This window comes from Myxine glutinosa, chromosome 10 (assembly GCF_964187855.1).
Source record: "Myxine glutinosa chromosome 10, kmMyxGlut1.1, whole genome shotgun sequence".
In the NCBI taxonomy this organism is placed as follows: Eukaryota; Metazoa; Chordata; class Myxini; order Myxiniformes; family Myxinidae; genus Myxine; species Myxine glutinosa.
In genome coordinates this window covers 41,353,878-41,369,363 of record NC_136270.1, presented here as the reverse complement: position 1 = coordinate 41,369,363, position 15,486 = coordinate 41,353,878, and the positions used below count along the sequence as shown (strand labels likewise).

General features: G+C 45.2%; 1 protein-coding gene across 1 annotated transcript in view; it reads left to right on the top strand.

Moving 5' to 3' along the window:
- HAPSTR1 (HUWE1 associated protein modifying stress responses) overlaps positions 1-14,610 on the top strand; it is a 70,753-nt gene extending 56,143 nt beyond the window's left edge. The window contains exon 4 of the mRNA XM_068127511.2: positions 12,473-14,610. Within this exon, the coding sequence (XP_067983612.1) occupies positions 12,473-12,717 (245 nt within the window). The 3' untranslated portion in view covers positions 12,718-14,610. The remainder of the gene's footprint in view (positions 1-12,472) is intronic.
- Positions 14,611-15,486: the final 876 nt, after the last annotated feature.

Genomic DNA, 15,486 nt, shown 5'->3' with positions numbered 1-15,486 from the left:
CAGACCCATCTCCAACCTACCCTTTCTGTCAAAGGTTTTGGAACGCGCTGTAGCCACTCAACTCAAGCATCACCTCTCTGCCAATAACCTGTATGAAACATTCCAATCCGGATTCCGGTCCAACCACAGTACTGAAACTGCTCTCCTCAAAATCACCAACGACCTTCTCCTCTCCTCTGATGCTGGCAACCTCAACATTCTCATCCTCCTCGACCTCAGCGCTGCCTTTGACACCATCGATCACACCATCCTCCTCACCCGACTTGAAACCACCTTTAACATTACCGGCACTGCCCTCTCTTGGATTAAATCATACCTCTCTGACAGACGTCAGTTCATCTCCATCAATAACTGCAAATCCCCCACTGCTCCCCTCCCCCAAGGTGTCCCCCAAGGTTCAGTTCTTGGCCCCCTCCTCTTTATCCTTTACCTGTCCCCCCTCGGTCACTTAATCCGCCGTCATGGTCTCCAATTCCACTGCTTCGCCGATGACATCCAGCTTTTCATCTCCACCAAGTCCATCTCCACCGCCACCCACTCTATCCTGACAAACTGCATCACTGAAATAAAATCCTGGCTTCAAATCAACTTCCTCAAACTTAACTGTGATAAATCTGAAATAATCATCATTGGCCCAAAAACGCTCACCAAGTCCACCCATAACTTTGCCCTCAACATCGACGGTTTCCCAGTGTCCACCTCCCCTCACATCCGGAATCTTGGCATCATCTTTGACCAAACCCTCTCCTTCGACAAATACACTAAACAGATCACAAAGACAGCCTTCTTCCACCTGAAAAACATCGCCCGTCTCCGTCCATCCCTCTCCTCTGTGGCTGCAGAAACCCTCATCCACGCCTTCATCACTTCCCGTCTGGACTACTGCAATAGCCTCCTTTATGGTTCACCCTCAACAATCACCAATAAACTCCAATACATTCAGAACTCCGCTGCCCGTCTACTCACCCATTCCCGGACCCGTGACCACATCACCCCCGTCCTTTACAAGCTTCACTGGCTCCCCATCTCCCAGAGAATCCAGTACAAAATCCTCCTCTTGACCTACAAAGCCCTCCATAACCTGGCCCCATCCTACCTGGCTGACCTCCTCTCCAGACACACTCCCACCCGCAACCTCCGCTCTGCTGGTACCAACCTCCTGACCCCCCCCATCCGGACCAAATTTAGATCCTGGGGGGACAGGGCCTTCTCCATCGCTGCTCCCACCCTCTGGAACTCGCTACCTCACACCATCAGAGACTCCTCCTCACTCACCACATTCAAAACATCACTCAAGACCCACCTGTTCAACACTGCATTCAACATTTAACCCACAGCATCTAACCCCTGACTATCTCCTCTCCTTCTCCCTCCTTTGTGCTTTGAATATTTCCCTATTGATTCTTCTTTTTTTGCAATTGTCTTTATGTTTTGCTATGCGTTATGTTTTGCACTCTGTCAAAGCGTCTTTGGGCTTCCTGAAAAGCGCTATATAAAATAAATGCATTATTATTATTATTATTATTATTATTATTATTATATTTTAAAAAGTTGTGGATGGGTCATGACACAACTAGAAGTAGTGGACAAAAAAAATGGAAACACCAGGGTAAATGAGGGACAACAAGCAAGGGCTTCCATACAGATGTGGCCCATGTGTTAAACGAATAACATCCCAGCATGCTTAAGGTCATGTATAAAAATGCTGCACAGGCCTAGTTGACTATAATTATGGCTGCAAGAGGCGAGCCCTCATCCACAGAGCACATGTGGTCACCCAATGTTTTGGTGAGCAGGACACTGATATTATCCATTTGGCATGGCATTCTCAGTCACCAGATCTGAACCCAATCAAGCATTTGTGGGATATTCTGGAACGACCCCTGTGACAGCATTTTCCACCTCCATCAAACGGGTGTGAGTTTGTTGTCTTTCTTGTGGAAGAATGGTGCCGCATCTCTTCTGCAGAGTTCCAGACGCTGGTGGACTCTATGCCACGATACATACAGGCCGTATCGGCCGCACGCAGTGGCCCAACACCTTATTACATGACTTTGCATTGATGTTTTCATTTTTGTCCACTCTACAGCATCTGTCCACTCTCCAGCAAGGTCTGTAATCTGGTGGTGAAAGAAGGCCGCATTCCAGTGGATTGGGAACTGAGTACCCTCGTCCCTCTATACAAGGGGAAAGGTGACCCTCTGGAGTGTGGCTCGTACCGAGCGATAAAGTTATTGGAGCATGGAATGAAAGTCTTGGAAAGGGTGTTGGAGAGGAGGATAAGGAAGAAAGTGAAGATCGACGAAATGCAGTTTGGATTCATGCCAGGAAGAGGAACGACAGACGCGCTTTTCATTGTGAGGCAGTTGCAGGAGAAGTACATGGAGAAGAGGAAGAAGTTGTTTCTTGGGTTTGTTGATCTGGAGAAAGCATTCGATAGGGTTCCACGCAAAGTATTGACATGGGCATTGAGGAAGTTAGGAGTGGAGGAATGGTTGATCAGAGTAGTGATGGCAATGTACAAAAGAGCACGCACAGCTGTAAGGACGAAGGACGGGAACAGTGGTGAGTTTGAGGTGAAGGTGGGAGTGCATCAGGGGTCGGTACCAAGTCCACTACTATTTGTAGCTGTGATGGAGGTGCTGGCTCAGAACGTAAAGGAGGGTTTACCGTGGGAGTTGTTGTATGCAGATGATCTGGTGTTGATTGCGGAAAGTATGGATGGACTGAAGGAAAAGATGAACACGTGGAAGGAATGTATGGAGACAAAAGGTCTGAAGGTGAATATCGGAAAGACGAAGGTGATGGCAAGTGGTAAAGCATGTGGTGAGGTGGAAAGAACTGGGAAGTGGCCCTGTGCTGTGTGTAGGAAGGGTGTCGGAGTGAACTCCATTCAATGTACAATGTGCGCTGAGTGGGTTCATCAAAAATGTAGTGGTCTGAGAGGGTCATTAACCAGTGCGGCAGCTACATTCAAGTGTAAGGTGTGCACAGAGGGAGCTGCAGATGGAGGAGATGTTGAGTTGGATCTTGGAGACGGCGTGAAGCTGGAAGGTGTGAAACATTTTGCTACCTCGGAGACATGCTGAATGGAGAAGGTGGATCAGACTCGGCAACGGTTGCTCGAGTGAGATGTGCATGGAAGAAGTTTCGGGAACTGAGTGGCGTGCTGATGAGGAGGGGAGTGTCGTTGAAGCTGAAGGGAAAGGTGTATGCTGCATGTGTGAGAAGTGTTATGATTTATGGGAGCGAGACATGGGTAATGAACGTAGAGCAGCAACGAAGGTTGGAAAGGGTGGAAATGCGAATGGTTCGACGGATGTGCGGAGTATCGTTGAGAGAGAGGAAGACAAATGATGAATTGCGAAAGATGATGGGAATAGAGCCTGTGATTGATGCTGTGAAGAGGAACAGGTTGAGATGGTTTGGTCATGTGTTGAGGAAGGATGAAAGTGACTGGTTGAGAAGAGTGATGGAAATGAATGTAGAAGGAAGCAGAGGACGGGGAAGACCGAGAAAGACTTGGCTAAAGATTGTGGAAGAAGAAATGCGGGCAAGGGGGTTAACAAGGAGAGATGCAGAAAATAGGGCAAAATGGAGAAGATTGTCATGGGGACCGCAAGGCTAACCCCCGCTCTAGCAGGGAAAATGGCCTTTTAAAATGCATGTTGTGTCTACAGCATCCGTTCTAGTAGGTGGATGAGTTGGATAGGTGATGAGAACAAGCCGAATCGATTTGAGTTGAGTTCTGGATTCAGATCCGGCTTATCAGTGGGATACAAAATCTAAACTGTTCAGATGGATGCACTCTACCAAGTGCCGTTCTAGTTTGTGATGCATTGATGTTTATTGATTACCAAGGAGATGGAAAAAGGCCCTGGGGAGGAGTGGTGGGGAAGTGGGGAGGAGGGGAGAAGGGGAATGATAGGATGAAAATAGCAGAAAGAGGATGTGCAAGGGTAACAGGAGGTTTTTAGGGCTGAGCTAATGTCATCCAGTCCAGTTGCAGAATCAGAGTTTAGGGTTGCCAGAAACTTCTCCCACCTTATCAGGTACAATAGACGCAGTAGTTGTGTGGGTACACCTGGGTTAGCATGCAGAGGCCAGGAGCAGTTGGGTGCGCCTGGGTAGAGTGCAGTGTCCAGGATCAGTTTATACGACTGGGTAGGCAAAGGAACTGTTGGGTGCAACTGGGTAGAATGCACAGTCCAGGCGCAGTTGGGTGCAATAGGATAGGGTGTGTACAGAGAGCAAGGGGTTGGGGAAGCAATATTTGGAGGCGAACAGAATTGAGGCATTTGGCCTTCTTACGATCGGAGCCTGCTGTGGTGCCATTTGAAGGGATGGAGGGGGTGCTTATTCCAGAAGCAGACTAAACAAGGCACCACCAGGTTTTCGAGGAGGAAGACAACTTTGAAAGTTCAATCTTGAGGTTGGAGATGTATTGTTTTCTGGCTGGCTGTCTTGAGAGTGGACACACTTGTTGCGGGCTTTGGATTGAACTGAGATTGCTTTCAGTCGGGTTTGCTTTCGGGGAAGAGAAGGTAAGTTGCTTTAGAGCATCTGCCTCATCATATGATTCTGTGTGCTATGGGCAAGCAGAAGGGTCAGATAACTGAAGACTAGATTGGATGAATCTGCCCATAAGAGAGAGAGTAGGTTTCTGTGGAAGAATTCACAGGCTGAGTTGATATCAGGCACAGTAGCTATAGGAGACCAGTCCTGAATAGAGATGGCTGCTTGCAGTCCCTGCCAAATCTGCCTGAGTGAACTGCCAGATTCTGCGGTGTTGAGGCAGCTCTCTGAGAATAGTCAGAGAGAGAGTGACTCTCACAAGCATATGATCAGATTAACCAATTGGAAAAGAGGAAGAGCCGGAGTCATTTTCAGGGAAGTTTGTTATCACCAAGGCAAAAAGGGATGGTTTGCCATTGAGATAAATCCGGGTCGGAACGTTCAGATGGAATCGCAGAAGTGCCAACACAAGTTCGTTAGTAACAATTTAAATTGCTACATATGAGGAAGAGAGATTTGGGATGAGTGGTTAAAGGATGAGTGGTTGGTCCATGTTGATTGAGAGAAATGTAGATGGCGTCGTCACTTTTTGGAAATGGAAGCAGAGTGTAAGTTGCAACCAAAGGTACTCCTGGGGGCTGGGAGGTGCAAGATCAGTACAAGAACAGTGAGAAAGTTGTTGATGTAAAGTGCAACCCAACATCATGGCAGGGTTCAGGCCTATGAAATTGGAGACGACAATAGCTGAGAAAAGACACTAAAGAATCAGGGACAGCCTGCGGGAGGAAGGATTCTGTTAAACAGATGATGTTCAGTTTATCAGCAGCGGCCTAGATTGAGAGATCTGTCAGTTTGGGCGGAGACCCTGGTTGTTTGAGGTCCACGTATTTAAGGTTGGGAGGAGGACTTTGGAGGGTGCAGAACCGGGAGGGGGGTGGGAAGACTTTGCGGGGTGAGGCAGAAGGGGGGGGGGGGGTGTGGAATGAAGGTTTTGAAGGGGGTGGCTGAATGGAAAGGGAACATGAAGTGGAGGGATGCTGATTTGAAATTCCCAAATTGATCAAAAGATCATGGGATGGAAGGTAAGAATTTTTGCTGATGGCATGGATAAAGATGATTCCATAGGTGCGGGAGGAGGGTTTGTGGACCAAATGCTTAGCTGACAGACAGTTTTGGAAAACAATCTTTTTGAAGAACAAGAATAGCAATACATTGTGGTGAAGAACACGTTGGGTATTCCTGATGGAGAAATATGGGAAGTGGAAGCATTTTGAAATGTCTTTAAATGCTTTTAAAGGAAGAAGCGTTCATATTCAATAAATATTTCATTTGGAGATATTGAGCAAAGGGAGTAAAAAAAAAAGAATGGAGATCAGGAAGTATCAGCAGAAGGAAGGTAAAGGAGAATGAGATAGTTGTGAAGTGAAAGTTGTTATTTTTTGTTAACTCGGCCACCGAAGGTGGGATGGAGGTTATGTTTTCACCTGTCTGTCTTTATTTGTCTGTGAGTAGGATATCTCAAAAAGTTCTGGACAGATTTGGAAGAAATTTGGTGGGCAGGTTTGGTGTTTGACAAGGACGGATCATTTTGATGTTGGTGAAGATCCGGATGCATATCCGGATGTTTTAAAATTTCCTCAGCGATTCTTCATCATTAAGAGATAGGACGAAAAGCAATACATACATAATACGATATTTCAAAACGCTGTGGACAGGTTATGACAAAACCTGGTGGATGTGTTGGGTAGGTAACAAGAAAAAGCCGATTAGATTTTGGTTGAGTTGGGGATGCAGATCCGGCCTATCAGTGGGGAAATCTAACCTAAACTGGTCAGCCTGGTGGATGGGGGTATGTGCTCTCGTGCCGTTGTTTTTTTTTTTGGTTTTTTTTGAAACCAGGATGGGAAATGGGATAACGTTGAGGAGGAAGAAAGCAGTAAAACATGGAGCACTGTGGCAAAAGGACACAGAATGTTCACAGACAGCAGTTATCTGAGGAGTGGCTAAATTCTGCCTTGGAACATCGCTGAAACGAATTCGACAAATACAGCAAGCACATGATATGATTTAACACTTGGAAAATTGGACGGAAACAGCAACACAGCGATGGAGATATAACAGAAAAACACGACAAATCCGGTTTGGAAAACTTTGCTCTAATGAGGTGGCAGCAGCAGCAGCAGCTGCAGATTCGACCAACACTTGGAATAATCCCCAAACAGGAATTCCATTTAGTTTATGTAAAGCCAAAGTGAAGAAAGGTTCACACAGATTATTCTGTCGTGTTTGTAAAATCACTGAAAATTATGCTTCTCGCTGTCGCACTTACCAACCGGACTTCTGCGGAGTAGTCAGTTCTCGGGACGATCTAGAATCGATCTCAGCTCGAGTAGTGGTAGTCACATTTGCATGAGCATTGTTTTGAAAGTCACAACCTGAGACAGCATACCTGCCATCGTCTGATTATTGCTTATCTCACTACAGTGCATAACAAGTCCTTGTAGTTCTGTGCATTAATGTTTTTTCCACATTCAAGAAATTCCAACTGAATTAACCGCTCGGTCCCAAAATTCTGTTGTCACAAGCTTTCCAGCCGATGACTGAACCTTGAATCTTATCCGTGGTGGGGACCAGGAATGTCTCCGTTCCAAGCTGGCTCGCTTTTACTCTGGCGTGAAATGATGGACCCAACCAGCAACCCTCCAGGTCTCGTCACATGTCTGTCTTCAAGAAATCTCCCTCGTCCTGGTAACATTCCAAGGTCTCTGTTGCAATGGCCACATTAGTGGCCTTTTGATCAAATGCAAGGTCATTGGTACCCACTTTGCACTAACTTTGCTGAATCTATTGTTTCTCACACATCCAGTTCTCCTGCAATTTCACATATAGTAAAACGTATAGTGATTCTCAAATTGTCTATTCAACACGTTTTGTCTTTGCATGTGAGAAAGCTTAAGATCACTCACCAATTCATGGCCATTGTTAAACTCACTGCGCCAGTTTTAAAAATAAAAAACTTTCGTGGAAGATGTTGCGAAATTGTGCAGACAAGTATCCTGTGAACTTTGACTGTTTTGAAGTTTTCCTTGATAAGCAACTTGATGATAGTGTTCTCGAGTATTTGAATTGACGGCCAATTTGATAAAGTAAATGGTTGACCTTTATTGTTGAACGTAGTGAGGTGCGCTTTTATGGCTGTGGGTGCCGGGGCCATCTCAACTCCAAGGAGCTATAGGTTTGTCAATGACCCCTCTCTTTAGCTCTGCCATTTTAAGCTATAAAACCAGAAAACAGCCCCAAGAGAAAGTGAAACAAGAAAGAGCAATCGGAGATTGCAGACCCTCGCCAGGACGTGTTTTAGTGGTTTTTAAGGCTTTTGTTTTAAAACAAATATGGCGGCCGAACCACGTGACCAATGACGTCATTGTTTTTTTTTCACCACTAATTTATCTCTAGATGACGCTCAACAAATTTCATCTTTATCTGAAGAGGTTTTGTACTTGTCGAATTATGACGTCATAATGGAGGCACCTATAACATCATCATTAACGTATGTTATTCCGCATGGAGAGAGTTTTACAGAGCCATGTCTCAATTTTTTCTATGTCGTGCTTTCGGAGCTATAGAGGTGCAAAGTTTTTCGGTTTTTCTAAGATGGCGGCCGAACCATGTGGCCGATGACGTCATCATTATTTTTTTTTCACCACCAATTTCTCTGACGCTCAACAAATATCTTGATCGGAAGAGGTTTTGTACTTGTCGAATTATGACGTCATAATGGAGGCACCTATGACATCATCATTAACATGTTATTCCCCATGGAGAGTTCTTTACAATGAGCCATGTGTCAATTTTTTTCTATGCAGTGCTTTCGGAGATATAAAGGTGCAAAGTTTTTCCGTTTTTCCAAGATTGCGCCCAGTACCACGTGACCTATTGAGTCATAATTATCATTTAAAAATTATACAGGTGGAGTTGCACCTGTGGTGAAAATTTCCTGTCAATCGGACTAATAGTTGCAGAGAAAATCATATTTATTCTGTGCGGACAAACAAACGGACAAACGGACACGAATGCAATATCCTCCTCTGGCGAGGGTAATAATAATTAACAAATCAGCTTCCGCACAGGCACAGGCACAGGCCGACCAACAATATTGACCAATCTGATAACTTATTTCGTACTTTTTGGCTCCAGTTGCGTTGATTTTAATGAAGTCGCCGATACGTAAAATCTAAATGATGCTACAAAATGTGAATTGGCTGAAACATTCCGTTCTGATGGAAGAAGAAGAAGAAGAAATCAATTTATCGATTACATTGAACGTATAGATAAAATGCATACTAAATTTTACACTGTCTTCTAATTTAACAAATTGTTTAGAATCTCCAGAATTGGTGCTGATTCAAGAAATCGGTGATATTTGAAGGAAGCCATTTTGAGGGTCCGCGCAACTCCAACATAAAAAGTTAACTGTTTTTAATCCCTTCACAACTGTACATTTCATCAATAAAATTTAGTGTCAACATTTTTAACAGTTGATAACTTTGAAAAAAAAAACGTTTTTTGGGGGGGAGAGGGGAAGGGTTATTTTTAAAGTTGATAAACCCAGCAATGACGTTTGCTGACCCATACGCTTCTCAACAATATCGTGCGTTTACGGGCTTACAAAGTGATAAAACGAAGTCAGCCAATTCCAAGGTCACGAGGCCCATGGAATACCAAAATGTTTGAACAAACTGTCAGAACAGGAGTTTTTAAGAACAAGTTTCGGTCTATAGAATCTAGGTTCATTGAAGAACGAGGTGACACAAGCAAAAAACACCAGGTGGACACATGCAAGGAAATGAATGAATGAATGAACAAAACAGGAAATAGCAGTGAGAGCAGAGGATTGAATACAGTAACCTGCAAGAAGGGGGTTAATCGGTTTAGAAGCTATCATGGGTAGCGATAGCGATGGTGGATGACATGAGATGGTGGTGCACTGCCTGCTTTTTGAAATCGTGGCAAGAAGAGTGGGATTGAACATAAGATGAATAACGTAAGTATACCTCACCTGTATTATCCACATAAGTGAGTGACATTTTAATTTCATCCACAATCGGTTGGCCTTGTGAATGACAAGTCCATAAATGGCAAAACGTAAACGGCTGATGATGTGAGCTTTTGAAACATCATTTTTGTGTATTGTATATGATTGATGATGTAGACTTTCGTCAAGTTGGAAAAAGGATGGAATCGATAGAACGTTGATCCAAGTATGCTAATCGTCTTGGAAAGCAAGGAGATTTCAGGCGTTAACACTTGGAGGTCAAAATTGGAGTCAAGCTCGACTTGTAAATTAGGTCTTTTTTGTTCTTTTTTTGTATACAAGATTTAGGCTCGTGTAAGAGCTAACATTAATGACAAAAAAAACAAAAACTGACACACAAGACGAAATAAAGGGAGCAGGAGACAAGATGGGGAGAGAGGGGGAAGCGCACAAGTACAACATTTGAGAGCAGGGACATCGGGAGATCTGTGGGAGGGAGAGGGCTTGGGGGGGGGGGGGGAGGCATGGGAAGTGGGGGTGGGAGAGGTATAAAATACATGGACACTGCTAGGACTTGCAGGAAAGAAGCCGGTACTTCAGAAAAGTGGATCTGGAGGGAATTAACAGGGGTAGAAAAGATCAAGGTTTTGGATGGGGGAAGATAAGAGATGGTGGTGAACAGCTGTTTTAAAGACCTGGAGGGAGGAGTGGGATTGAAGAGAGTGAGGGAGTTTGTTCCAGAGGCGGGAGAAAAGAGGAATGAAGGAGTGAAGGTGAGCAGAGAGTCTTGATTTTGGCAGTTTCACCAGAAGAGGGTTGTAAGCAGATATTGTGCGACCTGCAGGAGTATTTGGAGTACAGAGTACAGACAGGGCTGGGGGGGAGGGGGGGCTCGGCCAGAGAGGAGTCGGTAGAAGACAGAAAGACCACTAACCTGCCTGCGGTGAGGGAGTGAAAGGCTCTCAGAGTTAGCTTCATCGTGGGAGAATCCAATGATTCTGAAAGCTTTGGTTTCAACAGCGTGAAGCCGAGCTGGGTGTGAGGCAGGAGCACTGGCCCAGAGGGAGATCAGTATTCCATTGAGCTGCGGATGAAAGCCTTGTATGTGGCGAGGAGCTCAGGTGTGCCAAGGAAGGACTTCGCACGACGGAGAAGGCTTTGGAGGCCAGATTGGAAATGTGGTTTTCCCCGGAAAGATCATGGCAGATTGTGAGACCCAAGAGATTGAGTGACAGAACTTCTTGGAGAGGATTGTTGAGAAAGCAGATGGGAGGGTTTTCCAGATGGCCTTTTCAGCAGAAAGTGGAGTCATCAGCAAAGAGATGGAGAGGATTTTCCAGAGAGTCGGAGAGATCATTGATGAAGACCAGAAAAAGCACAGGGCCCAGAACACTACCTTGGGGAACTCCAGCCTGAACAGGAAGGGGAGATAAGAGAAACCCATTCAGCGCCACACTTTGACTACGACCAGAGAGGAAGTCCGCAAGCCATGCGTGGAGATTTCCATGGATACCATAGGAGGAGAGTTTGGTGAGCAGAGCGGGGTGCCAGACCGTATTGAAGGCACGTGATATGTCAAGGGACAAAGCTCTAATTTCCTGTTTGACATTGAGGACCTCCATCCATTGTTGAGACAGCAGAAGCAGCATGTCCAAAGTAGCAGCATGTCCAGGGTAGAGTGACCAGGTCTGAATCCAAATTGATGATCAGAGATCAAGCCATTGGAGAAGAGGAAGGATTTTATATCCAAAGCAATAATGGGTTCCATGACTTTGCTGATGATTGGGAGCAGGATGATTGGTCTTTAGTTGCAAGGATCTGTTTTTGCACCTTTTTTCTGTAAAGCGGTGATGTTGGCTGATTTCCAAACTGATGGCAGATGACCTTGAGCAAAAGAGAGAGTGAAGAGAACAGAGAGAGGGAGTGAAAGAGCGGCAGAGCAGGATTTTAGGACCCGTGGGCTGATGCCGTCTGGTCCAGTTGCAGAATCAGAGTCGAGGATAAAATCTTTGGATAGATGGTGAATATAATTTGTACCTCTTTAGTGTGATTTCATTGATACAACATGGCCTTCATTTAAGAGACCCTCCTTTTGCATCTTCAAATGCATAGGGCTGCCGAGGCAGTTTTCTCGGCTATTGGGCACAATCCTGGATGCAGGATACTCCAATGGCTCATTCTTCTCATTAAGGTGTTAGTCATTTTTCCGACCTCGGAAGGATGACAGGCTGAGCCAAGCCACCTGCTGTTAATTCAACGGAATGACAGGGGCTTGAACTCAGGACCCTGAGGTCTCAAGCCAACCACCTTAACCGTTAAGCCAACAGCAGGCTTATGGGCCTTTATAAACAGGCGTATTGTTTTGAAGGAGGAGCATACCTTTGTTCTTTTTTGATACTCTTGGGATAACTGTTAAATCGGAATTTCGAAGACATGGTTGATGTGACAACTTCGCCTATTTTAAAGATCGTATGTCTGCTTGCGCTGACACTCGTGGTAGATGTCTTCCCCAGCAGCCAGACATGTTTGGGCCTTGGGTCGTGTGGTGATTTGTCATTTTAATTTAACATTTATTTAACTCTTGGTGAAGTGTTGCTTAAATCACATGCAGGACAAAGACATTTGACGTCATTGTACTTTTACTGAATTACAATGACATTATTACGCAATGGACAAATCGATAATGCTATATGGGATTTAAATCTGGATTGCCAGCATCATAATCTTTAGATTCAGATGTTAAGGCCAAACAGGCCAACCCAAGTGTGATTTACAGTATTTGTACGAGATGTTGACTTTTTCTCACCATTTCTGTTTATCCCATGTGCAAATCTTCCCCTTTGCACACCAAATTCAGTAGTTCGAGCCGAACAGCTCCAGCCGTTTTTGACCATCGCAACAATCATTCCTGTGTTGTTGTAGGCTTAAGCGGCGCCATGGCGGGCATCAGCGTGCGCTCGGGAAACCCTGGGTCACCGACGCATGGTGCCGGGGCGTCTGGCTCATCCCGCCGGCGTTCAAGCCTGCATGACATGGACCTGAACACATTCATCTCGGAAGAGATGGCTCTGCACCTTGAGGGAACTGCAGGAAGGAAGCGTGTCGCTGCAGCTCAGTGTCCCGACATATTGGACTCCCCGACACACAAGCGCAGCCGCCATATATGAAGGGCAGATTATAGTAAATTGTCAACCACACATTTTGCATCATCATGCCATTTCTCTCACCGTTTCTCTTCTGTCTTGCTCTTTGTCCGCGTGAGTCCTTCATCCGTTCTGGTGTAACTGATGATGTTTTGTGATGTTGGCTCGTGCATTTGCAGATACTCTTTCCTCCCCCTTCCCCTCACCCCCTCAAACTCTCACCTTCCCCTCCTCCTGCTCCTCCTGCTCCTCCTCTTCCCCTTTCCCCAGTCCACCCCCAGATTATTTTCCAAACTTTCTAATGTTCTTATTCCCTCTCCACCTTTATCCTCTTGCAGCAAATGTATTTGCAATTGTCCAGCCATAGGCATTACATCTCTGGCCTTACAGCTAGAACCCGAGCCACGATGAATTGTCTGCCAACTGTTTTCCACAGAAGGTTGCTGAGGATGCCACAACCTCTTTCTGACTGGTTGATTTGAACTTTTGTAATCCCACATGACCCTGACAGACTGTCCTTTTAGGTGGAGGGTTATTTCCTGACTTTCACACCAGTTCTTGCTCCCAAGATGCTGCACTTATGCAAAACTCCCTCTCCCCCCCAACCCCCCACATGCGCCGTGTGCTGTGCACATGCGCGCGCGCACACACACACACACACACACACACACACACACACACACACACACACACACACACACACACACACACACACACACGCGGCTGTTTGACAGCAGGTCTTCAGGACTGCAATGTGTTGGTCACTCTACTGCTGCATAAATATACTTGACTGCAGCTCTTCCGAACTAATCAGACTTGCACATCATTTCTTCTAACCTACTGAATGTGACGCAAACGTTACTTATCATCTTTCTCATTTAAAGGCAGCTTACATGGACTAAAAAAAAGGAAAATAAATTCAAACGGTCAACAGCAGTTTTGCAGGAAGGGTGGACGAGATGGCGCTGTGAAACGAGTGGTCGTGGAGAGAGTAAAACGGGCGGTGCGAATTCAGGTGAAAAACGGACTGCACCTGGCGGCTTGCGCCTGACAACCTGTGTAGCACTATCTCTGTAATATTGTAAATTTGATTCTGCGTATTTGGATAACAGTGACCTTTAAATGGTCGTGTAAATCTTGTTTAAAACGTACAAACTGTACATTTTGTGAAATTTTGACTTTGACAAAATTAATGCTAATTGTATCGATACCAACACCAGATTTGAATGATTAACGAGTCTGCAAATGTGGTAAATGCAGGAAAAACATCTTTGGTTAAATTTATTTATTGGGCAGGGTAAATGATGTGTGACAAAAAGCCAATGATTTCATTTTGCCAAGTACTTGCCGAACCAACGTATTTGCACAGAATACTTTCTAATTTTTTTTTGTTCTAACTGTACTCCGTCACAGTTAAGCCGGCCACGTCATGCGGAGAGGACAGCATGGATTCCATTTGGTTAGAATCCTGCACGAAATGCATTTGATGCGTCAGTCCTGTACGGTACGGTTTAACCTCTCCCTCTTCCCAACATAAATTCTCTCGTCAACATGGTACATGTATCCCTTTGTGTACCTGTCTCTGCAAAAATTTGTGGATTGGCATTTCTCTCAATGTGGCCTGATGAAGCTCGCCGTGCAGATAGCTCTCGGTTGACTCTCGAGCCATTGAAAAGTATTGATACGCAAATTATTCATCAAAAGGACGAAACGTTTCCTGCAATGCTTGGCTCTGGCTTTGGGTCCTGGCAAGATGTTTGAACCCTGGTTGATGCCACATTTGGAAGTGTGCTTTTTTCAGGTCTGTTTAAAAAGCTCATCTGCTGGTCAGCCATCAATAGTCTTTTGCTGATACTTTGTGATCTTGGAAAACGTACAAAACCATGCTAAACGATTTAATAAAGTACTTGAATCCAACGTTTGTGAAATATTAATTTTTAAACGAGAAAGGAATACAAAACACAAACAACATGCATTTTAAGGCCATTTTCCCTGCTAGAGCGGGGGTTAGCCTTGCGGTCCCCATGACAATCTTCTCCATTTTGCCCTATTTTCTGCATCTCCCCTTGTTAACCCCCTTGCCCGCATTTCTTCTTCCACCATCTTTAGCCAAGTCTTTCTCGGTCTTCCCCGTCCTTTACTTCCTTATACATTCATTTCCATCACTCTTCTCAACCAGTCACTTTCATCCTTCCTCAACACATGACCAAACCATCTCAACCTGTTTCTCTTCACAGCATCAATCACAGGCTCTATTCCCATCATCTTTCACAATTCATCATTTGTCTTCCTCTCTCTCAACGATACTCCGCACATCCACCGAACCATTTGCATTTCCACCCTTTCCAGCCTTCGTTGCTGCTCTACGTTCATTACCCATGTCTCGCTCCCATAAATCATAACACTTCTCACACATGCAGCATACACCTTTCCCTTCAGCTTCAACGACAACCCTCCTCATCAGCACGCCACTCAGTTCCCGAAACTTCTTCCATGCACATCTCACTCTAGCAACCATTGCCGAGTCTGATCCACCTTCTCCATTCAGCACGTCTCCGAGGTAGCAAAATGTTTTCACACCTTCCAGCTTAACGCCGTCTCCAAGATACAACTCAACATTTCCTCCATCTGCAGCTCCCTCTGTGCACACCTTACATTTGAATGTAGCTGCCACACTGGTTAATGACCCTCTCAGACCACTACATTTTTGATGAACCCACTCAGCGCACATTGTACATTGAATGGAGTTCACTCCGACACCCTTCCTGCACACAGCACAGGGCCACTTCCCAG